Below are 23,901 nucleotides of genomic sequence, written 5' to 3'. Positions count from 1 at the left end.
CACACAGAGGGTGGTGACGCACTGGAACAGGTTGCCCAAGGAGGTTGTGGATGCCCCATCCCTGGAGGCATTCAAGGCCAGGCTGGATGTGGCTCTGGGCAGCCTGGTCTGGTGGTTGGCGACCCTGCACATAGCAGGGGGGTTGAAATTGGATGATCGTTGTGGTCCTTTTCAACCCAGGCCATTCTATGATTCTGTGAACATTCCCATAATGTAAATATTTGGAAGTACATATTCCAGTGTAAAATATCCCAGTATAAAATATCCCAGTATAAAACCTCCAAGAAAAGCTTTTTAATTTTGGGCTGAGAATAACTATCTGTACACCTCTCCAATGCCAGCCACAAAAAGCATGCAAGCCAGCAGTCAGAGCATACAGCTCACTCATCAGTTCCCCTTCTCACAGCTCTCATATCCCTGTGCTCACCCTGAGCACCCGAAGGACAGTCTTGCATCTGTCCACGCATTTGTTACATCAGCACACACATCCTTATTTCATTTCCCTAATTTATCTGTTAAAAATTAATTCACAATTCAGAGAAGTAGCTAAATCCACAGATGCTTGTTCTCATATTTTCCTAAATAGTTCAGAGAAGGACAAAACACCTCAAAGCTGTTGGCTGCAAGCTGGCTGAGCACTTTGCTGTCATGCCTCAGCAGCCAGTCACAAAGTGTCCTACAACCTGAACTTTTGGAAGACATGTGAAGAACACAGTGATCATCAGACCATGTCATGAGATCACCAGTCAACTGGATCTGCTCTCCAGACTATTGCTGTTTTCTCCAGATGGGGTAAGGATGCATGGGCTGTGAATGAGGGAACTGAAGGAATTGAGGTTTAGAAGGGGGAACTGATGATGGTCACATAGAAATGCTGAATGACTCATGCTAAAGCCCTTGCTTTCTACAGCTTAAACCACTGGACTGTGAAGTCTAGAAAGCCTGGGTTGAGGTATTTTGTGAATGATTGCAGTCTTTCATTCATACTGGTGCGACTAACACGATATGCCTTTTAAGGAACGCTGAAGAATCTATTCCAAGAAGGTAGGTTTTATTTAATTGCAATTGTTAATTGAACAGCTTTTTTGTGCATCTGAAGCATCATCTCCAAATCAAGGCATCCAGGAGAGGAAACAATGAAGACTGCCCATCCAACTTTACCTTGCTTCCCTCTCGCCTCAGCCTGCACCTGGTATGCTGTAGGATCCCAGCACTTGGCCTTTCCTCAGACAAGCCCAGCAGGATACGCAACTGGGGGCAGCTTTTTGGTACTCGATATTCTCCTCCTCATTCAGAATCACCCCCAGGGCTCCCTTACTACGCACCTTTCAGCGCCACTTGAAGACAGTCAAGAGTATCTGTATGGATTTTCCAAGGATATTCACAGAATCATAGAATCATTTGAGTTGGAAGGGATCCTTAAAGGCCATCTGATCCAACTCCCCTGCAATGAACAGGGACACCTACAGCTAGATAAGATTGCTCAGAGTCCCATCCAGCCTGACCTTGAGTGTCTCCAGAGGCAGGCCATTCACCACATCTCAACTCACCGTGTTCACCACTGGGTGATCCATGGTCATCCATGGGTCTCCCACATTACTTTTCCTACACTGTAAGATGCATTAATGTTCTTAGCATGTGCTCCCACCCCTTCTCTCAAATAGAACTGAGGCACACAGATCAGAACACAACATGCCCGTTAATACAGCCTGTTTGGAGATACACAGAGTATTACAGACTGGGGCATTTAGCATCAGAGAACACTGTAAGAGTTGAAAGTCCAAATTTGTGGGTATTAACACTCACTGATTTGGGAAATTGGAGCCCCAATGGGTTCTGCCAAGCTTCCTCATAGTCATGCTGGCCAGAATCAGCAGTCCTCCTGCTATGCCTATGCCTGAAGCAGATTTTCTCTACCTGAGACCCTCTTCTTTAGTCAGTGCACATTTTGCACTCTCTTCCAGGAGAAGAGTGGCACGGCTCCTCTCACCAGCAGCTCCCCTGCCCCTTCCGGTACTGTCATCCTGAGCATCAAGCAAGCGCAGAATGTTTGGGGGAAAATGAGCTCTATGTCATGGTCACAAGGTGCCTTGGTGGCAACAAAGCTTTTTAGACAAGGGAGATGACACATTTCCGAAGATGATTAATCCACTAAAGCCGCCAGAATAGAGATAACCTCAAAAAGGGGAACATTAAAAATAGAGGAAAAAAAAAATGCTGCCAAACCCAAACCTGCTGCAGGTTCTTATCTTCCAAACTTTTCACATGTAAAAGTACCCTAGGATCTGGCTGCTTTGAGACCACATGAGTCATATCCTTGCTAACTGGAATACTTAAATTAAGCTTGTTCAGCACTTGTTACAATGGAAGGAAGTTAGTAATAATAGGAAATGGATAGCACAGGTCTTGTTTCTTTAAACCCATTTACTTCACTGCTTTCTTAAGTGGTCTGAAGCAAATCTGTCACTGTAGTGGTATGTTTATTTTTGCTAACCTGAAAAATAGCAAGGAATACACTTTCTCTGTGTAACAGATTGTATCTGCCTAGTTTTATATGTGTAGAAACTCCTGCCATCTGAGCCTTTTGCATGCCTTTCCCTGCCCTTTTCCTGTGAAAATTCCACTTGTCTACTCTCTTCTCTTTGAATCACGTTGTGCTACCTGCTGTAGGGAACCTGCTTTAGCAGGGAGTTGGACTCGATGGTCTCCAGATGTCCCTTCCAACCTCTACAATTCTGTGATATTCTGATCCCAGATTCCACAGTATCCAGTGCTCAAAACAAAATCCTGAAGGCTGCACAAGGTATGTTATCCATCATAAAGGCTTTTCCAGAATTGCCAAGTTTGACGTCGCAAGTTCTTTTTATTCACTATGGTATTTTTTCGCTCCAGCGTTCACGACACAGAGTGCATACTGGGTCCTCAAATAACAGTGGGCTCAGAAAGAGGAATAGAATCATAGAATCTCTTGGGTTGGAAGGGACCCATAAGGATCATCAAATCCTACGCCTGGCTCCACACAGGGCCACCCAAAATTCAAACTCTGTGTCTGAGTCCTTCTATAAAAACCTATGTCCAGACGTGTCTTGAACTCCAGCAGGCTCGCGGCCTTGACCACTGCACAATGTTTTACTGCTCATAAAGCACTCCAACAGCAAACAGGCACACATGATTGCTCATTACCCTTTACGTCTCCTCTGGGGTGAGGTGATAGAACAAGTGCTGTGCATGTACACTGCCCTGGCATCCCAGATGGAGAAGTGGGCACAAGGCTGCACTCCCATGATCTCCTCATGCTCTCCTGTTGCAATGTGAGGCACAGGCAGCAAAGCAGAGCCTGCCTCCACTCTGTGCCATGGGGAACACTGCGGTGAAGCTGCAGCTCATGCTCCAGTCTGCTGCCAGAGTCACTGGGGTGTCAAAGGACTTCCCCAGGAAATGTTCAGATGAACCTAAAACCTAAGTGGTTAGTGATAATAGTCACACTTAAAGTTATGGCAAGAATCTTAAGTGCACAGCTTTCAATTACTAAGACATTTTAGAACTGATGATGAATGAAGTTTGTATTGAGTTCCAACTTCATGAAGATGTAACAAGCTGAGTTAACGATCCCAGTTAAAAATACAGGGAGGTTTAATAATGTTCAGAACATGAAGTGGTTTTTCTGTCTTTGCTTTTAATGAAAAAAATACTGTATGAATAGAAATGGAAGTATAACAAAGAATTTCAATTGAATTAGGAAAATACAGGGATAAATAGAGCAAGTAAAACAAGCATTTTAATTCCAGGTTATTTGTGTATTACAGAACTCTTGTCTGTACTTATAGTTAGTTACGTTTCCAAACAGACCAGAAGATGAGAACAAAATACCCTCACAGTACATTTACTGACATGTTCTCAGTTACAACTATGACGGTAGCCTTCATATATTAACTTTTCATTTCTCATGTGGCAAAGAGCACGATAAAAAAAGACTCTCAGGTCATCTACCTTTGGGGAAGGAAAGCCTGATCTCATCTGTTCCTTGCAATTCCAAAACTTGCAAATTATTGTTGTCAGTACCCTCACTTCATGACTAGGAACTGGGTTAATTCAGTTTTCATGTACAATTTATCTCCTTTTATACAACAGCATAGAGCTGACATGGGACAATAAGGTCTAGTTTTTACCCATGAGGAGATCCGTTTTAAGATAACTTCCAAACACTTTAGGCATGAGGAAGATAATTTAAAAAATCTTCACCAAACTAAAATTAACATACGTGTATTCCATATATTAACACTGTCCCCGCTGTATGCCTTAGTATGGTCCAAATTCCCAACACAGAGACTATTTATATCATTTTCTAGCGTGTCCATATCTTCTTAAATTGGAAGAAATATGTTTAGAAGAGAAACTTGATCTACTAGAACATATAATGGGGATAGATTAACTTCAATTATGTTACTTGAAATAAAATATCCATTATATAATGGATGAAATATCCATTATATTAAGCTACTGGCTGGCAAGCATTAAATCAAATATAGACTTCTACATACTCTGTATCTGTAGTAAAGTATTATAACATATTAAACAGACCATTATTTTAAAATCTCTTTCCAGCACAGGATCAATCCTGTATTAACTGCCTGACATAAGCTAGTTGAGAGTTAGGAGGATCCCTGCCTTTTTTGGTACTGTATTCTAAGCTTTTCCAGTTGTTCTACACACTGCGTCTGGGCCAGCTTCAGTGTTCGGTTCTCCTCTGTCAGTTCTGCATACTCCTTGGCCAGCTGAGCAGCATCCATGCTTTCTTTTTCCACTTGTTCCAGTCTGGCAATCAGCTCCTTTCTGGCAACAACATTAAAAAGAAATCCACAAAGATTAAAAATGGCAGCAAGCAAATACGTATTGTCACGGGTTAGGAGAAAGCTGGAGTACACCTTGCTGATACGGAGTTACCTGAGCTGCTGTGAAATACACACCTAGAAAACGTATCTGCTACAGGTGCTCTTTTTCCTTTAAAAGATGAATTCTTTGATAGGTTTGATCTCCTGAGACCAAACCTGCAAAATGCTGAGGACCTTTAAGTAAATATCTCTGCCTTCAGTAAGAGTTCACCATGCAGTTGTATGGGGAGGACCATCATCCTAGAGACTGAATGCTAATATTCTGCCTGTACAAGAAGAGCAGCAATTTGTTTTTCTCTACCATACCGAATATATTTGAAAGCCATCGAGGATTTTTGATGTTGTTATTGTCCAGTTGCTTATCCAGTTGGTATATTCTATGAAGCATGCCTGGCTTTGTTTTCTTTGCTACCAAGAAAAAGGATCCTAGAGAACACTAGGCACACAGATCTGAACTAAACAAATTGCTTCTTTTCAGTATTTATACTCAGACCTTACTTCTGCTGCTGAAGCATGGTCACCAACTGCAAACCTGACCCCTCCTGGCCTTTTTGAGAGCAGACACCCAAGAATTCAAGCTGTTGCTCCATCCCAACTGGAGACACCTGGTGCCCTGTGTTCCCAGACTTGATCAAAAGTTGCAGGCTCCTGTACACCATCAGCTGAAATTCCCTCCAGAGGAGTTAAGATAGTGGAGGCTTCAAAACAAAACACGCTGAGCGCATATGGGGTATCTAATCACACTCCACTTAGTTACCCAGCAGACCAGTCTGACCTCTGTTTTATTTCCCTTTAAGTCGAATCATTTTTCATCTCTGCCATAGGAAGTCTCTTTTAAAGGGTTCTTGGCACTTTTGATCACTTTATCTCAGCGATTAGTTAATCTTTTAACTGTTTGGAGCCCTGTGACTTTCTCAGTCACGGCAAAACCATGCTTGTAGATCATCTGTTGGAAGATGTAACGCCTTCGCAGCAGACTGCTTTTTCTGCAGTCTTTGAAGGAGTCCCTTGGCAAGCTGAACCAGTGCTTTTGTACAGGAAATTCTTACAGATTAGTGATTCTGCTTCCATAGGTCAGAGTACTCACAAAAAGATAACATTTCAGCATTTGCTGATCACTTGCATTACTTACACCTGCAAAACCACCACTTCTAGCAGTAAGATTTTAAGCACCTGGGTTTTCAAACAATTGTCCTATCTGGCCTTCTTTTAAGATTAATTTAATCTTTCTCTCTCTTTACTGCAGCTTTGGGAGATAGCATCGTTTACCCAAGGCTTTGCTGACTGTTTACAGCCGCAGTTACTGCAGTTCAACGAGTTGTAAGAGAGCCATGGCAGACCCATTTCTCAAAAAAATGCTTCCCATGTAAAAAAGAAATAGGGAAGAGTTAGCAGGCTTTACAGCACTTTAAATCACCCCCAAGTTGCAGTATATAGAAGCCCTCCTGCAGTTATGTTTCAGCTTTGTTTTACACCACTGGTGTAATGCACAGGTGAGGCAGTGGCACAGGCTGCCCAGGGAGGTGGTGCAGTCACCGTCCCTGGAGGTGTTGAAGAGCCGTGTGGATGTGGCACTGAAGGACGTGGGCAGTGGGGGTGGGCTGATGGTGGGACTGGGTGATTGCAGAGGTCTTTTCCAACCTTTAGTAGAATTCTGTTAACATTTGGCATGATGTGGTTGTAAAAAATGTAAAAGCAGCAAAGCCAATAACAGATTAATTTTTCCTTGTTTAGGCTGTGCTAGATCTACTGGTCTTCAAATTAGGCTGGATGAACTGATCATGCCAGACATTGATATTCCAGTTCCTGTTAATGGGGCTATTGAACACACCCCAAAAAATGCAGGTATACTTTAAAGAGTAAGAAATGTATTTAAGGGCAGGGAGATTTTACTGTCTTAATCACTTCAACACCTTCAGCTTCCACTGGAAGATTTTTGTCTCTTAGGATCAAAAGAGAGCTTTAGCAGTACTTTCTTGCAGTTATTCTACTGGTGCAGTGCTGGACAGAAGGATTATACGACTCTTCTTCAAACTACAGGCTGCTGACTGAGAAGTCTTCTAAACCAATTAATTTGGAATAATTACTTTCTCACTCTTTATGAGGTTCTTAAAGGGGAGGCACAGTGAACACATTAGTAAGTAACCAGCATAGTAAGAGCAGATAAACCTTTTCCTTGGGAAATTTTAGCACTTGTGAAAGAAAGGTACTGCCTACCCTATTTGGACTTGGGCCAGAAGCGGCACAGACAGACAGTGTACAAACTCAGACAGCTCTATTAATGAATGCCAGCCCTGATTTGATAAGGCTGCTCGCAAGCATGGTTTTCATGCTGCTGTCTAATAAAACTCAAGCAGCATAGATTTATTTGTTTATTTATTCATTCATTCATTTATTGCAGAGATTTAGCTTTGCTGTTGAAGAAAGCAGAGAAGAGTTAAGATCAAAGTAAACTCATTTCTGTAGTCCAGACTCTAGGACCTCCCTTCCTTGCCCTGAGGTAGTAAAATTGCCCTCTTCTGAGTCAGCAGAACCTACTTATTCCCTTCCCATCAGGATCAACACCTGTTTACAGGGTAGGGTGATGTTTCAGGCAAATACTACCAGCCTGCCACAGAGATCTAAAATTAGAGTACCAGGGAATTGCTAAATGTTATGAATGGTGTGGTTTACGAAGCTTACAAAGGATGAGGACAGTAACTAACATTTGCTTCTGATCTAATCCAGGATTTGAACTTAGCTCTCAGAGGTTAAAGAACACCGTACTAAGCTCTTGCACCATCTAGCCTTTGTTATGGATGCCTAATAAATAGATTTATCATTGTGTAATCTGTGTTTGCTGTTAATGGTTACCCCATGTTTAAATATTAACAGCACTTGTAAGGTGTTTTCTAAAATGGTGTTGAGGTACTTGAAGCTTTGAGACAATCTGCAACCTGCACTTTAAGTGTTCTTTTCTGGGGAGGGGCTAGGGTGGGAAGGGAAGCCCAGCGTGATTTGCATCATAAACCAATAAACCATAAGCAATAACAGAGAAGGAAAAAAAAAAAAAGAAAAGAAAATCAGCATGATCTTAGGGAAATCATTGCTTTAGTCCTGGTCTTAATGACTGCCCATGCAAAGAACAGAATTACTTTATAGTAATATTCACAATGAATAAATACCAAAAAAAAACTAACAGACGAAGCAGATATTCTTATCTACAGACAAATCTATTGGCAGAGAGATAAACCAGACTCAAGGAAAACAGCTTCCACAGTGCAAAGACACAGGCTTGTCTCTCTGCAGCTGTGAACAATGTATTCGGGATCATACACGTGGTACAATGCACGTTTTCCTGGCTGACGTGTTCTGCTGGCCATAAGGTCATTTACTTTTCCCATATTTGACATGGCTTTCACGTCAGGAGGAATCACGAGACCCCCGTATGATAAGTGCTGACTGAGGAGACTAACCTTGCACGTTTAAAGTCCAGTGACTAATTTTTAAACTGTGAGATGGCCTGTTTTACTGTAAATAAAGCTATTTCTCAAATACCAGCAGATAAAAGGTACGTATTTCTTACTACAACAGGGCAAGGTGTGGTTTCTCTTTATATTTGAAAAGCTATAGTTTCTACTGATTCGGCAAATTGACAAGTATTTTGGATGTATGTAAGTTAATGAAAAATCAAGTCTAGAATGAAAAAAATAGTAAGATAAAAGGTTGTTTCTATGCCTTAACACCAGTCTTTTTCTGCAGTACCTGGAAGTCTGAAGAGGACTTTTCTTAACAGCATAGTGAAAGTCACACCAAAAAGCGTGCCTGGAGGAACCCCTTGAATTTGAGACGTTAGAAACACTCCAAGGTCACAGTAACACATTAAAGCACATAGAAAGCTCGCACAAAATCCAGTGGACATCTCCACTGCATATCTACTGTAACGTGCGTAAAGGAAGGAAAAACAGTCATAACCATGGCAAAGAAGAAGAGTGATCCTAAACCAGGTGGTGGTCGAGCTATATTTTCTGGACAGTTATATTCGAATTGTCTGGGGGAGGAAAAAGAGAAAACCAGCCAGAGCTAAGAATATAAGGTATAGCTAGCAACCATGGCAACTCTAATATTTAACTACATAATCCAGGGTCATTATCTAGTAATAGCAATATAACAAGTGCTCAAAATAACCAGCTATCCCATCCCTTTCACCCAAACTTAGATAGCCAAAAACATCTGTTATGGAAATACATGTGTGTTTCTGGAACATAAATTAAATAACATTCTGTGACCTAAATGTGGTGTGTTCTCACTTCCCCACCCTTTTCTTTCTTTTTGATCATGTCTCCCATTCCAGACTGATTTTGTCCCTCCTACTTTGTACTGCTGGCATAAAAGGGAAGAGTCTGAGTGAAGATTGCAAAAAGAGCTATGATGAATTATATTAGCAAAGCAAATCTATTTAACGCTCTCTTAAATTCTTTCAATTTCTTGCTTCCTTTTGTCTTTATACTTCACTCTACCTTCTCACATGCTTTGCCCTCTGATTTTTCCATTTTTGAACCTGAAACCTCCCTTTCACATTTCCCATTTTCTTATGAAATAGTTGCCATCTTCTCTCTCGCTCCTAGTCTAGTAGATTCTCTTTCCATCTGTACTGCACACAAAAGAGAGGAGCAAATAAGCTCTGTTCTAGCCCTGAAGAAAAGCAATCCCAGTCATTTCACACTACTGCCTTCCAGTACTCCATCCACACACTACAAGGAGAGTTGAGTCAAACTAAGAATTGAAAACCATTGAAAAGTTTCAAAAAGAGTAAATATTTGTTGACTATTTTAAAATAATTTGATTCATCTTTCTATTTCTTAAAGATGCTTCCTTTAGAAGTTTACCTATGTGTTATTTCTTTATATAAAAGGTTACTCTGAACTTTGGAGGCTGGAAAAAAACCACCAATCCAACACACCTCCAATAACTCTATTAATATCAGGTTGACTTTCTTTCTCCTAGCCACCAAATTAAAAACAGAAAAAATGTTATTTTCTGCTGTTTGCCTGACAACCACCACCATCAATAGTCTGCATGCACAGTGTTAGTAGCAGTAGGCACCACAGGTGCCGACACTGCCAGGTGGGACTCAACATTTGAGTTCCACAGGTGAATTGACTTGTGAAGAAGAAATGCAGAACACCAGCAGGGCCATCAGCCAACAGCACTTCTCACTGCCTTTGGTAAAGTTGGAAGCTGAAAAGCACAGCACAAATTATTTGTTCACATTAAAAGGGACTCTTTGTCCATTTTATCAAATGGATATTTAAAAGAAATAGACAGGTGTATCAAGCAATTGTGAATCTACACTTCCATACATTCAAATTCAAATTTAGAAAATTAAGACACCTGTAACATTTCCTCATCTGCTCATGGTTCAGAAAAATACAAGATCACCATGGTTTCTATTTGATAATAACTGTTCTTTAGTCTAAAATCTCTGCATTGCATCAGACTTCTTTTAGAAAAGACAAAGCATCCTTCTCTTCTGAGAAAGGAATACTCAATATGCATGTCACCCCAGCCATCATGATCCCCTCTTCATGTCTTCAGTTCAGCATATGATAACCTATGAACTTCCTTTAACTTTCTAACTGTTACTATTGAGACAATTTTAGATATAAATCACTGATTCCTAGACCAAAAATTTCATGTATGTCTTGCTTATCTCTCAACTCATAACCCTTTCTACATAGTTTCATATAAAAAATAAGGTAAATGTGTTCAGGTCATGCATGCTTACATGTATAAGGTGCATGTAGAGGTGTATCTCCTAGTAACATTTTAATCCACCTTCCAACTTCAACCAAACTTTACGGGATGACGGTGTCTCAGTTTCTCGAAGGTTTAAAAAATAAACATACTGCTACAGAAAAGGAAGACACCTCAAAGAGGAAAGACAGTACCCTGACCCCTCCTCCAAAGCACTAAAAGATGGAGATCTATCTGGAGGAAGGGACTTTATAAATAGTTCCCTGGAGAAAAAGTTTCAGTTGGTACTTGCAGCTTTTTAAGCCTCAGAATCAAATACCTACAGTGCACCTACCAGTAGGAAATAAGAATCTTTGGTTCTAATTCTTGTTGGTCTATTTCTTTTGATTAAACGATTTGAAAGCTGGGGAATGGTGCTGCACAGACATCTTTCATGCCTAGGCACTTCACGGCTGCGTAGCACTTGAGCATCTGGGCCACAGATGTGCCGTTAGGAGGCTTGTAAGAAGGATCGTAATAGAATTCTATTTGCTGCCTTATTCAGCTGCTCTTGTATGGTTGTATTTTCTGGAGCATGAAATCTTACATCCACAAAACAAGTTCAGCAGAGGTAGAAATATGGAATCTTCCTCACGTTGTTCCACTGTTTGCATGCTCTAGTGAAATGAAGGAAAATGGCAGCTTGAAGCCCTTTAATTCATCCAGAATTACAACTGCTGAGAATCTGTCTTCAGGTCTCAGAGGCTGATTAGGACAGTTTTTGAGCTCAAGTAAACAGTTCCATGCATGCACCTGCCATTTTCAAGGAGAAAATATTTCTAATGTAGCTAGTACCACGGATTGCAAAAATGGACTCAACATTTTTTTTTTCATTCTTGCAAATGCAGAACATATATATTAGTGTAGTTTTCAAGAGCCTCAAGATAACTTTGTAAATGTGCAGAGCTGATTCAGGAACGCATCAATAACAATAATGAATTTGTACTGATGGGCTCTAAAATGCAATTAATCTAAGGCTGTCATTTGAATTTATGTCTGAAGTTTAGCATCTAAAACCACCATTTAATATTTTATATTCAGTTGGCATTTACAGAAAGCATAAACACATACGGTTCCCTCTGAATTCCCTTGGTTATTAAATAGACACATAAACAGCTTATATTAGATGATCAAATTTGACATATCATTGTAAAATTATTTGGGCTGTATATCTTGTCTCTACACATTTTTTAAAATGCCAGTTACTTTCCATTGGCCAAGTTGAATTAATGATGAATCAAGTGCAGTCACTGAGATAATGTGGTGTTAAGACTCTTCAGGTTATCGTTTCTTCTTTTTTTAACTTCTGTGCCAATATGTTAGCAATTGAATGCTGTGCAGATCCTGCAGTGGAAGAGGATTCGGTACTGGGAAACCTCAACTGTTTCTGACACATTTGGCAACAACTAACCATATTTTGTCTACAGCCATCAACTCTGATAAAGACAAGCGCCACTTTCTTACTCTACAAAGTTTGGTTTCACAGTGATCTCTCGCTATCGTACTTATAAGACCACAGGATTTCACCAGTTCCCACCCCTCAGCTTGCTTTTGCAGCTGCAGACTCCCACAGATGCAAACGTGGCTGAACTGCGTGGTCAACTGGTGCAAGGATTGCCGCGACAGACCTAGAGTGGTTCCTCCTCTAGTCAAAATCCTCTCTGATAGAGCTTTTCCAAGCCCCGTTGCTATACTATAAATGTTTTTCTTCCAAACATGTTAAGAGCTATAGTCTTGCTTTCACCTTTAACTACAGCAATCACTAAAACTTCATGCAGCATTTGGAAGAATGGCAGTGTGGTTTTATTTTCCCAAGAAATCTCAGATACCCACACAGAGGTAACTCTCCTTGAGGAAGGCAGCACTTCCTGAAGTCACCCTCAATGTGAATGTCAAAATAAAAAAGCATTTGAAGGAGAAAGTCTTCTTCGCAGTAACTGCTGTTGCTTGGGGTTTGTTGCCACTCACCCTTTTTCCTCCCTCACCGAATTCCTTTTGTTGAGTTTCTTGTGGAAAGAAAACCCACTTTGTCATTTAATGGTCATGTGAAGATGACAGGGCTATGAATAGAGGCCATACACAAAAATTTAAAAAAGAATTTAAAAGTCTCCCTCCAGCTTAAGCCTTTTGGATGTGAGCACCTAAAATGTGAATGTACATTGAGATGATACACAGAACAATAATTACTAACATTGTCAAGTAATTGATATCAAACTGAGGATCCATTATGCTTTTCATTAAAACATATAAAGTTACACTGGAAAAAAACCAACCCTAAAACTAACAAGCTAACTGCTCCAGATGAACTAGACTGCTATATGACAAGGATAAAGCGCCCCAATGCTGTCAATGAGGGTTTTTAAGGGACTTCTGTATAACTGAGGGCCTAAAGCTTTGACAGCTCTGTGTCCTTACTGGTCCAAATTAATCCCAACCAAGGGCCCGCTGTGCTGTACTGTGGCTGTCATGCAGAGGAATAAGGTCATGAAATATCATCTAAGACCCTCACATTTAGAATGGGATTTTACAAGGAGAATATACAGCAATAAACAATGTGGGAAAGTTACTCACTTTCTTTCTTCCAGCAGAGCAATTTCTTTTTTCACCTCATGATACTCTTCTGCTATTTTGCAGTGTTGTTTGTACACCTGCATTGATTCCTGAGAGTCATGACAAGGAGGCAGAGGCTTTATGAACAGAAGAAGAAAAAAAAATACTGCTTTTGAATGCAATATTAGGAATGAACACATATTTTGAAAGATAAAATCGTCAGTTCATCTCTGTGAGAATAGAGAAAAAAGTTGAATGCTTTGAGAAAAGCTGCTGTATTGAAAATACTCCTAGTGATGGCTTTCCACAGAAGGGAAAAAATGCTTTCCTGCACATGAATATGCATAAGCCTTCAAACTTTGTAAGGATTTTCAGCGCTTTTCACAACAACTTTGCAAAGTATCATGAAAGACTGTTTAAAGAAAGATTTCTCCCTTACCTATTCCTTTTTCATCTATAGCAAAGTAAGAATGACAGAGCTGACAGATTGGTCCTATCTACAAAATACGTGAGCATCTTTTCACTGCAGAAACTACAGAACTGAACAGAAGGGTAGTATGAGTGTAAACTAGCCCTTATTCTCCAATTCCCAAAAGAAGAATAAAAGGTACGGAAAGTTACTGACTAAACACTCTTTTTCATAGAAGCACCACTTCTTCCAGCTTATTATTAAAATGGACAAGACTGCGAATTGAGACACTAGGGCTCATTCACAAGGAGTTACACTGCTGACTCTGGTACAGCCAAGATTTCCTAGTGTGTGTGACCCAGCAGTGCCTCAGTCTCTAAGTAGTTTGCTCAATCTCTGCATCGCTAGTTCCTGTAGAAGAGGATATACTTAGTTAGCAGAAATGTTACGAAAGCATTGGCAAAGTGTGTCCAACTTCCACAAGAGGAGCATGTGAGATTCAGAGTAGAAAGACAACAGTAATGTAAAAATCTGATAAAAAATACATAGCGATGATATGTAAAAGCATTGTACCTCCTAACCTGTGTACCTTATTATTATTGATAATAATACATTATTACAGAAAGATTTGTTGTTGTTGTTCCAGTGCATACTAAGTACAGCAGATTAAATCACCCTGTCCTAGGTCTCTTCACAAGAATTTCAACTAAAAGCTTGAAAATACAGTGTGGTTAAGTGTCAGTGTATTTTGTTCCTTAAAAGAGTACAACTTAATTTGGGACTCAAGCTTGGCTGTCACATCTTGACCACAGCACTTTCAGGAAGTGTATTATTTTTAAGTTATTAGCCATGAATCAATTGACTGTAAATGAAGTCCAAATAGCATGCTTGAGCCACCTGTTTGAAGCAAAAGGAAGCACTTAAAATAGTTCCCTTACTGTCCAGTTAAAGAACATCCAATTGCCTTTCACAATATAAGCAGATTTTTATTTCTTGCCGTTCTATTTTGACTCTTATTTGTAGCGTAATATTCCTTCAAGTGCATTCTTAGAAAAAGAAAAGCACAAGTCTTCAGACATTTCCTATCTATGACCTCGCAATCTCGTGTTCTAGCTAAACTGGAAATACATATTTTATCAAACATATTCAGAGATAAACGTTAAAAATGCTTTTATCCAAGAGCCAGAGTGTGCTGGCTTGAGATGCACACCAGTGCAAAAATCTAACTAATGTATGGACCTCTGAAAGTATTTGCAGATGGTATGCAGTTCCGCATTGAAAATTTAAAACAGATAGTCAATTTCCATGTTCCAAATGTAAGAAATGCCACAGCAGAATAGTTTTCATGGCACGGTTCTGAGCTTGGAGAATTTGGGACCCCAGGGAAAGGGCTGTCCATTACTTGGTGAATGTGGTCCTAGGAATGGGCTTTTAATTGCATTTCAATGTGGATGAGCAATAGCGCCATTCATATAGTCACCCAAATAATAACCACAAATTTAACAGGACAGAATATAGAAGTCTCGGCGCTCTAATCCAAGAATGCAAGGGTGAGCCAAAGTAGCATCTCTGGTATCTACCAGAGATCAGCAAACAACAAATGCATCATAATAAAACAATCTGGAACTATACCCAGTGGGGGAAAGTCCCCAGAGTGATGCTTCAAAGAAGAAGAAACCTGCTTTTGCTTTCAGCATAGTTTCCGCAAAACTATCTGGTTTAAATCAGTTTAAAAATTAAAGCAGCATTCAGTTTCTGTATTCCAGCTTCCCACTCAAAAGATATATTTAGAGAGTTAAAATTATCTAGTCATGCTGAGACTTAATATCTAATTCCCACTTAGAACCAGTTGCTGGCTTTCAAACTCCTACCATTGTTTCCTCTTCAGTGTCATTTATTCTTACATTGATATTTTATCACTCAAAATAAACAGACAATGAAAGATACCGTTTGCTGGTATTCTGTTCACACAATTCTGTTTCAGTGTTGATGGCTGCTCTTTCGAACTAAAGCAATAACTTTATTTCTAATTGTGAAAAGGTACCTATTTGGTACATCAAAATTAAGACAGTGATTTTACTTTAAAGTGTAGATTTGATAATGTTTTTGTATGGCTGGATATTTCAGTTTGCTCTTTGGTAAAACTGACATTTCTAAGAATGGTTTTGCAGATAATACCTACAATTCCTATGAGTAGTTTCTGGGCTGTGGTACATAAAACACAGGCTTATGCATCATTATTTAACAAGCACTGTACTGTAATCACAACAGACGTAGAGGAGCAACACTCTGTTGTTTTGCTGCTCACCATAACAGACGAAGCAACACATAAGCACAGGGATATTATTTTAGCCATATTTAAACAGCCTACTTTTTGACATAAACAAGAGTGCAGAGAATTAATGATTCATCTGTTCCCACGAAAATAAGCGTTTTCAGAAGATGGCAGGGCAAACTCCTGAAAAAAAAAAAGCTCAGAAAGATGTGAAGCTCACTTGTTCCAAAGGGGTACCTCCGAATTGGCAGACATTTACAGTGTTGGCATACTTCCTTAGAAAAGAAACGAATAACAGTAATGTAGCAGTTACTGGACTTGCCCATGATCATCTAAACAAGACTGGGAGGAATGTGCAAAAATCTGAATCCAGCCCCATGTTATCAGAATCAAATTCTGCAGTCCATGGGCTTGTCACGTTGTTAGAGCAGCTCAGGTCCCCTGCCTCAGCCAAGGGTCTGCCCCAGGGCCTCACCAAGATTAGAAATTATTCTGTTATTTCCAGTTCCATTTTGCTGAAGATAAGTTTGCGGGTTTTTTTATTACGCCAGCACTGGCTTTCATTCAAATGGTGCTCCTTTATCCTGCCTATTCTACCCCTGTGATGTGCTTACAGAGAGCTCTCATGCACTTTCCAACCGTACATCCAAGCTGCACTCCTCCAATCCTTCCCAAAGCTTTTTCCTCTAGCTTGTCCTAGCAGTCTCTGCTCCCTGTTCCACCTCCAGTGCCTGCAACCAGGCCACATGAAGCCTTACAGTGCCTACCCAGAGGGCAGTCCTCTGGCAGAGAACTGGCATCCCCATTCTAATCCATGAAGCCTGTATGCTATTTTTTGGTAAGAGCTCTCTAGCTTCCATAGGTGACAAATGACAGAAGTCCTTAAAAAAGCTCAATTTACAGTATGGGTTTTTTTTCAGTCCGATACTTCAGGAAGTATCTTGCCAGTCCATAATTAATATATATAAAAGCATACCTGCTACATAAGCAAAAAAAGCTCCTGCCAAATAAAGTTATATTTAATGGCAACAGTTGCTACTTTTAATCCTGCTTATTTCAGGCTTCAGTGTCATCCACCCTCATTTTCCTGTGTTGGCAAAATATGCGCACACAGCATCTCTGATTTGGTTCTCAAAGCTATGACAAAACCTGTAGCTTTCAGAGATACTGTTGGTCGCCATCCCTACTTTTCAACAAGGTCTGATTTTCCTTGTATTTCATGGAATGACTCACCTTGACAAACTTTCTACAGAACCCAGCAAACAGACACTAAGAGATCCTGTTTCAGGTTATTCTGTTACTTCACATAGGTACGTACATCTATAGAGGATGGCAGCAACTGCAACTCTTCAAGCAATTTCAGACAGGTAGTCCAGGATATATCTAGTCTAGTCTACTTTTACTATGGAAATAAGCAGCTATCTTTCTTTCAAACAAATCAGGTCAGCTGGATGGAAGCAACTGAGAGTTCTGCTTTTGTTGCCTGAGAGATCTTCTATACTTTTCCATCATAGTGTGATGCTTTGGCTTTGCCAACATCCATGCCATACAAAATCTAAAAGTGAAGTTATTGCAGCAGTGTTACGGGAGACTTAGCAAGTTCATTGGCAATCAAATCTAATTATAGAGTACCAAAGTACTATAGCAATTCTCTTGGAATTTAGTACTTTTAATACAGAGCAAACTTTTTAAAACTTCTGTACATTTTTTAACTTTCTAAAATGCTTTTTTATTTGTGTACCAGTGGTCTTGGCAGTCAGCAGAAGCAATGGTTCCATTATTCAGTTTCCAGGCAGAATAAACAAGGTTTCTGATAAATGCTTGTGTCACATTCAAACTGTCCTTCTTGCAACGTTTTCCTCGCTTCCTACCTCTTCCACTTTCCTACTAAAGCATAAAAAACTACCCCTTGACTTAACAAGCTGATATCATGAACAGTTGGAGTCTTTTCTCTGCCACAGGAAATTTTATGGTCATCCAACTCTACTGATTTCAGGAGATTTATCATACAAAATGTGATACAAATGCTTGACCAAGCTCGTAATTTCATGAAGGATTAGGAGTTACAGAGCGCTCTGTATATCTGTACGAGATTTGTGTTCTTCCCTATTTAAAATCAAACACCCAGATGGAATAAAGAGTTTCTTGGAGAACATGAAGATGAACCACAGGAAATGCTGGAGCAGGACAGACAGCAGACAGGGCCTAGCAATTTAAGTTTTTAACACCAGATACATTCATCTACATTCTGTGACCTGAGCAGCAAGGCCTTACATGCTGATATAGATGTCTAAATATAGACAAAACCAGTAGTGAAATGTTTGTCAGAGAGGCCACCACCACTGTGCAGCTAATCAAGGCCTGGTTTAGCTCTGACACAAGGCAAAACACTTCCCAACAACAAACTAACAAATGCAGCAAGCCTAGCCTCTCTTCACCTCTGACTATTCTGCTTGTACAATGGGAATGGAAGAACACAAACCCAAAGCCCGAATAAGCAAGTGCTTTATCCTCAAAGTGTTGCTTTTCAGTGGGAAGATAAGACATTCCAATACTGCAAACAAAGGAAAGCCAAATTAAAAACTTATTAACATGAGTTGGTTTCATTTAAGCATATAAAGAACTTCTTTATATTAACGAAACTCCAAAAAAAGATTAAGCTTTTCTTGTCTATAAACTGCTCTGTTCTCATATATAGAGCTATTGTGTCTGGCCATACACAATACTTGTTTTTTTTTTTAAAGGCCAAGAAATAAGAACAAAACTTTTGAATTAGAGAACTGGTATCATTTTCTTACGTATTACTTCTTGAAACATTTTCCTCTCACATTAGTGGAAAAAGTAACATTCAGAAAGGTCATTGGGGAAGATGATATTTTTGTCTGAACGTACCTAGTTGATCTGAACACTGGATTGATCATTTTTATTCTTCAGAAAGTAGCTCTGACTTTCAATTAGTTTCTCCTTTCATAAGAGTTCTTACAGAGCATAAAGTATTTGCAGTTGGCCTCCTAGAAATACCCTTCCTCCAGCCAATCCTACCTCCACCTCTGCATAGCTGGCAGCAGTGCTTGGACAGCAGGCACGATCACCCTGCCAGGGGTGGCCACACTGAACTCTGCCCTGCCATCTGACACCAGTGCCCGGCCAGGAGGCATGGCAGGACTGTGGGAGGAGAAGTGGGAACACTAGGTAATTCTGCTTAAACAGCCAAGATGACTGCCAGGGACGAAGATAGAAAGGCAAGGGCTAGAAGCCCAAAAGAGAGGTGCAAATTGCTTGGTACTCAGGCTGTGGTCTGCCGCCTGCATGCATAAAATACTAAGGCACTGATTTTCCAAGTGGCTTGGTGAGCTTACATATCTTTCAAGCTGCTTTCAAAGTCTAACCTGAAGATCAGTTAATGTGGGCTCTTCTTTTTAAAGGTTTCAAGGCCTCACCAGTTTTTAAAAGTACACAGAAAGTCTTTTTTCTTTTTTTCTTTTTTGTTTAAAGTTCCTAGTGTTGTATAGACACCTACCTATAGTTTTTTTTCTTTAAATAAAATACTAATGCTTTTGACTGCAATTACAGCATGGTGATGAAAATCTCATGGCTCTATATGTGATGTTTTTATTATAAAAATACGTACCAACATTCTTACAAACTCAAGTATGCCAGGCAGCTATGCCATGGTTGATTCAAGGGCTTACTGAGATGTGTGCTGCTTCATACTAGCTAACTCAGGGATACAGAAGAGCATGGATGGGGTGGGAAAGGACACCACCATTCGCTACAGTTTGGTACTTCTGCGGGTCCTGGTGAAGTCCATGTTGTTGCAGTTTGCTTCTGTAGTATGGGAGCTACCTGCTTCAGTGCTGGCGAGGTTCCATGAACAGAAATTGCAAACGTATGCCATACAGGGCTGACATACCCTGTGCAAATTGGGTCACACTAACTGCAATATCTGATTAATAAGAAATTGTAACTAGGTACATTATAACTTCATTACACTTACTATTAGTTTGGAATTTTAAAGCAATTTAAGCCTAATTACATTAAATGGTTATAACTTTATGATCCACATTGATGAAAGCAAGGAAATGAAGTATTTCTTGCTAAAGCTAAATGTACTATTACCTCAAAGGAGCTCAGAAACCCTATGCTAACTGCCAGCAGTTCAGCATTAAGACATCTAAACATAACTATGCACATAAGCTTGAAAAGCTAATGGGTGAAGCAGCACCATTAACTTTATAATTTTGAGTGCTTGAATCAGAGATTCCTCATAAGGTATCCTTTGAATTACCTCAGATTTATCCCTAGAACAGTTAATAAAGGATAATATGAAGATACAATCTGAATCAAAGCCTTTGATTGATCTTTGAACTTGTTGTCATCTTGAAATCATGAAGGCAAGGGAAGTTTCTTCTGAAAATAAATGTTAGGTACTTAGCAGACCAAGAGGGTGCACTTTGTGGAAGTGCTACGGCGTGTGCTTAGAAAACTTCAACTAAAGAACTACTATTTATCCAACACACTTGAATACTTCCAGTCTATTTCAGCCTATCATAAAATTACACATTGAGAGCACATTACTTGCTCCAGAAATGGGCCGTAAAAGTCCTAATAAAAAAAATAATAACTCAGCCTGTAAAGTACCTACCTCTAACGCTAGAAATTTTGTTTTTAGGTGCTAACAGCAGTCATGACAATCACACATTGCTCTTTTAGAGCAGCCTCCACTTACTGATTTCAGTGCTCTTTAACAAGGGAGGTAAAAGTTATTAACCTCATTTCACAGATCAACAGAGGGATGAGGCAACTTATCCACGATCACACAATGTGTCACTGACTGAAAAAGAAAGCAGGTCATTGACTTTCTATTCAATGTATCTGCCACAAAACAATACAGATTTTCTGAAATGGAGTTCTTCTGAGGGAAGAAAAAGTATCAGTTGTCTCTGCTGCTCTTTTCAGCTCAGACTGTAAGGCACTATTCATTCCTTTAATCTTTCCTAGTTATGCCTAAGCAACCTGTCTCTATTCCTAGGATTAGAGGGACAGAGCAAGAAGAGTCTCTGTCATCCTCCATTCCTTCCTCAGTCATCCTTTTGATGAGAACAGCAGGAGAGAAAATTAAGTCCTTTAAGTCAGCAGCCCTCCAGTGTTGTCTCACTCGTTGATGGGGACAGGAAGGATGACATCATTGGACAACACGGTCTGCTAATGCCTTTCTCAATTTACACTCAGGAAACAACTGCCTTCATATTGAAATATCAGAGGAAGTCTAAATGCTCCTGGGAAACAGATGATCTAAAGTAGCTTACAAAGGCCAACAAACACTCCAGAACTGCCAGAGAGGAAAAGGAAATAATCCCTGGACACGGAGCTGGCTCTGTGCCTGGCAGACCACGGAGCTGCCATCAATTGCAGCCTGATTGTCCAACAATCAGGGCTTCACTGACATCACATATCGGAGTGGGCATGAAGAGGTCCACCTCTTCTGTCTCGTACTGCCTTCAGACATCTTCTAGGGCAATTGTGTGGCTTGCTGGCTATGCAGTATGAATTCAGCAGTTTTGATGACTGGCCTTTATTACCCAAGAATTGAGATGGGATGGCACTGCAGAATGCACCTTTGTGTTCTCTTGGGATGCTTAAGAGAAAGCTGATCACTAATCTTAGCACACTGTGTATGCATGCATGGCTCATTTCCTTTCCCATCAAACTCACAAGAACTCCCTTCATTGCTGTGCAGTAGTGCATGCTGTGTTTTGCACATGAATTGTAAAAAAAAAAAAACAACAACATAAAAGCATGTGAGATTCTTAAAGTAGTTATTTCCCTGCAATTGGATTAAAGATGCTGAATCACTTTTCTGCAGATCTGAAAAAAGACAATGTTTTCCTCTATGGAAATATACAGTTTCATTAAATGTTCATAGACTACAGAAGCACCACTGAAAACTTTCATCTTAGTGTAACATCCACAGTCTTTCAACAAAACAAATCTAGTCAATGTGTAGTAGAACTGCAGTCAAAAAAGAAAAGGTTTACCTGCAGCTGCTGATCTAGTTCTGGAAATGCCAAAGGGAAGGAGTTTTCAGGAGCATCATCATCTAGAAGGTACAGATGACATTAAAAGCCAGTACCAAGAAGGGGCATTTCAAATGATCTGTTCAAAGTAGTTCTAAATTGCACATATTCACAAACATCTTCATGTATATGCTTATCTTTCTACGCTTGAGATACCTTAATGGAGTCTTTGACAATATCAGTGGGTGGGAAATAAGGAAATGTTTAGGTTCTAGAAAAGCAGAAATCCTATTTTGTATTGACGTGATTAAGAAACTAAACAAAGCCAGTTACAGAAGAAGAGTGTGACAATTTAAAAACAATACATTGAAACAATCTTACTCCCTGAGCTATCCATTACAGTGCAAAATAAAGAACCTTCCACAAACAGCATCCTTACTATGAAAGAGTTCATCACTGGAATGAAAGGGAAAGATAACTTCTCCATCACAGTAAAATGACTTACCAGGGCTACAACAACAATAACAGAAACCTTTTCTCCCACCATCCAAAGACAACTGCATGAACAAGAAAATAAGACTGGCATACCGGCAACTGAAAGACAGTTACCAACACAGATATGATTAAAGCGAGGAAGCCCCACAAACTTCTCCATACTGTAAGGAAATGTCTTTACTTTAACCTGTGGATTGTAATCCTTCCCTACTAGAGTTAGTTCACTCATGACAATGAGCCAAACTTTGTTTTTATTTATTTCTTTATTTTTAGTACAGGCTTCACGCAAAGGTGGGACAGAGTGTGCCAGTTGCGTCAGCGTTGTGGTGTGGACACCTGCCCACTAGTAGCTGGACTGAGATCAGAAATATGAATCATACTACGTAGTGTCACAGCTAGCCACCGCAATATTTCTTTCTCAGTGACTTCCACACTATCAGTTTTGCATTGGATTGTGATGACGGTTTATGTATCTTACTACAGGTTATGGGAGGTGAAGAGAAGGTTACTATTAGCCAGCTTGCAGAGTCGGTTATTTGTAATGTGTCAAAATAAAACAAGGATGGCTCTCACTGGAGAAAACTGCTACCATAGGTCCGATCCTGTAGCGTGCTTTATGCTGACGAACCTGTATAACACAAACCCTCAACAGGATTTAAAGAACTATGTGTCAAAGCAGGTTTAAATTATTTTAATCAATATTGTTATCTCTTTATCCTGCCATCAGTGCTCACACAGCAAACTAGGTTGAGGAAGCAAGTAAACTAACCCACTGTATACCCAATGAAGAAACATACTGGCTAACAGACACTCAGAACCTTACTTTTAACTAGCTCGGCCTGAGATGGACACCACTCGGAAGGAATGCCCGGAGGAGGGCAGGGAGGAAAAATACAGCGATACGGAGGGGAAAAGCTAATGTTTATAAACCGCTGCAAGAAACAAAGCAAGGAAGTATATTTTTATGGGGTAGGTGTCTTCCTTATAAAGTCACACCCACACACACAACTTCCATTTGTGCACCATGTCCCATACGTGCCTATTATAGAAAATATTTAAATGGCTTTTATTTCAGAGTTGTATCCTGATGATATGCAAGTGTTTACCTTTAATTTTCTGTTGCTTTCTTGCACAGTATTTAAAAATAGACCAATACTCTAAAAGAAGAAAGATGAATCATATGACAGAGCTAAAAGGAAGGACAGAATAGGACTCAGTCAGACGAGGGGTACAGCTGCTCTACAGATATTTGCCCGAATAGCTGTTGAATATTCTGACAGAGATATTGGACCAGAGGAATGGTCCTATTTGTTTTGACAATCCCAGCAGTGCAACTCTGGTAGCAGTAAGGAGGGAACTCAGACAAATTTATCTTAAGGAAAATCAAAGAAAAAGTCACCCTAGAAGAAGAGATACCAGCCAAAAAAATACTTTTGCACTGAATCAGATATTAGTAAGAAAAAATAATGTTGCAGAATATTAGAAAAT

The 23,901-nt window shown here is 39.9% G+C and overlaps 1 protein-coding gene and 1 long non-coding RNA gene across 7 annotated transcripts in view; one reads left to right on the top strand and one right to left on the bottom strand.

Annotated features, from left to right (window-relative positions):
- Positions 1-921: 921 nt before the first annotated feature.
- Positions 922-19,493, top strand: LOC107055302. Of its 2 annotated transcripts, XR_001470355.4 has the most exons (3): positions 922-2,803; positions 6,627-6,737; positions 8,634-19,493. It is a non-coding gene; the product is annotated as an uncharacterized LOC107055302 (long non-coding RNA). The 2 variants fall into 2 exon arrangements; XR_005861234.2 differs by having other exon boundaries at positions 6,627-19,493.
- Positions 3,657-23,901, bottom strand: part of MAP3K7CL (MAP3K7 C-terminal like) — a 29,401-nt gene continuing 9,156 nt past the window's right edge. For 3 of the 5 annotated variants that reach the window (XM_025144931.3, XM_004938376.5, XM_040703321.2), the window contains 3 exons: positions 21,940-22,001; positions 13,239-13,354; positions 3,657-4,833 (listed from right to left, as the gene is read on the bottom strand). In XM_025144931.3, the coding sequence (XP_025000699.1) occupies positions 4,653-4,833; positions 13,239-13,354; positions 21,940-22,001 (359 nt within the window). In that variant the 3' untranslated portion in view covers positions 3,657-4,652. The remainder of the gene's footprint in view (positions 4,834-13,238; positions 13,355-21,939; positions 22,002-23,901) is intronic. The other 2 variants (XM_025144938.3, XM_025144941.3) reach the window with 1 other exon arrangement.

This window comes from Gallus gallus, chromosome 1 (assembly GCF_016699485.2).
Source record: "Gallus gallus isolate bGalGal1 chromosome 1, bGalGal1.mat.broiler.GRCg7b, whole genome shotgun sequence".
Taxonomy (NCBI): Eukaryota; Metazoa; Chordata; class Aves; order Galliformes; family Phasianidae; genus Gallus; species Gallus gallus.
Note: the sequence above shows the minus strand (reverse complement) of the source record. Positions and strands in the feature narration are given on the sequence as shown.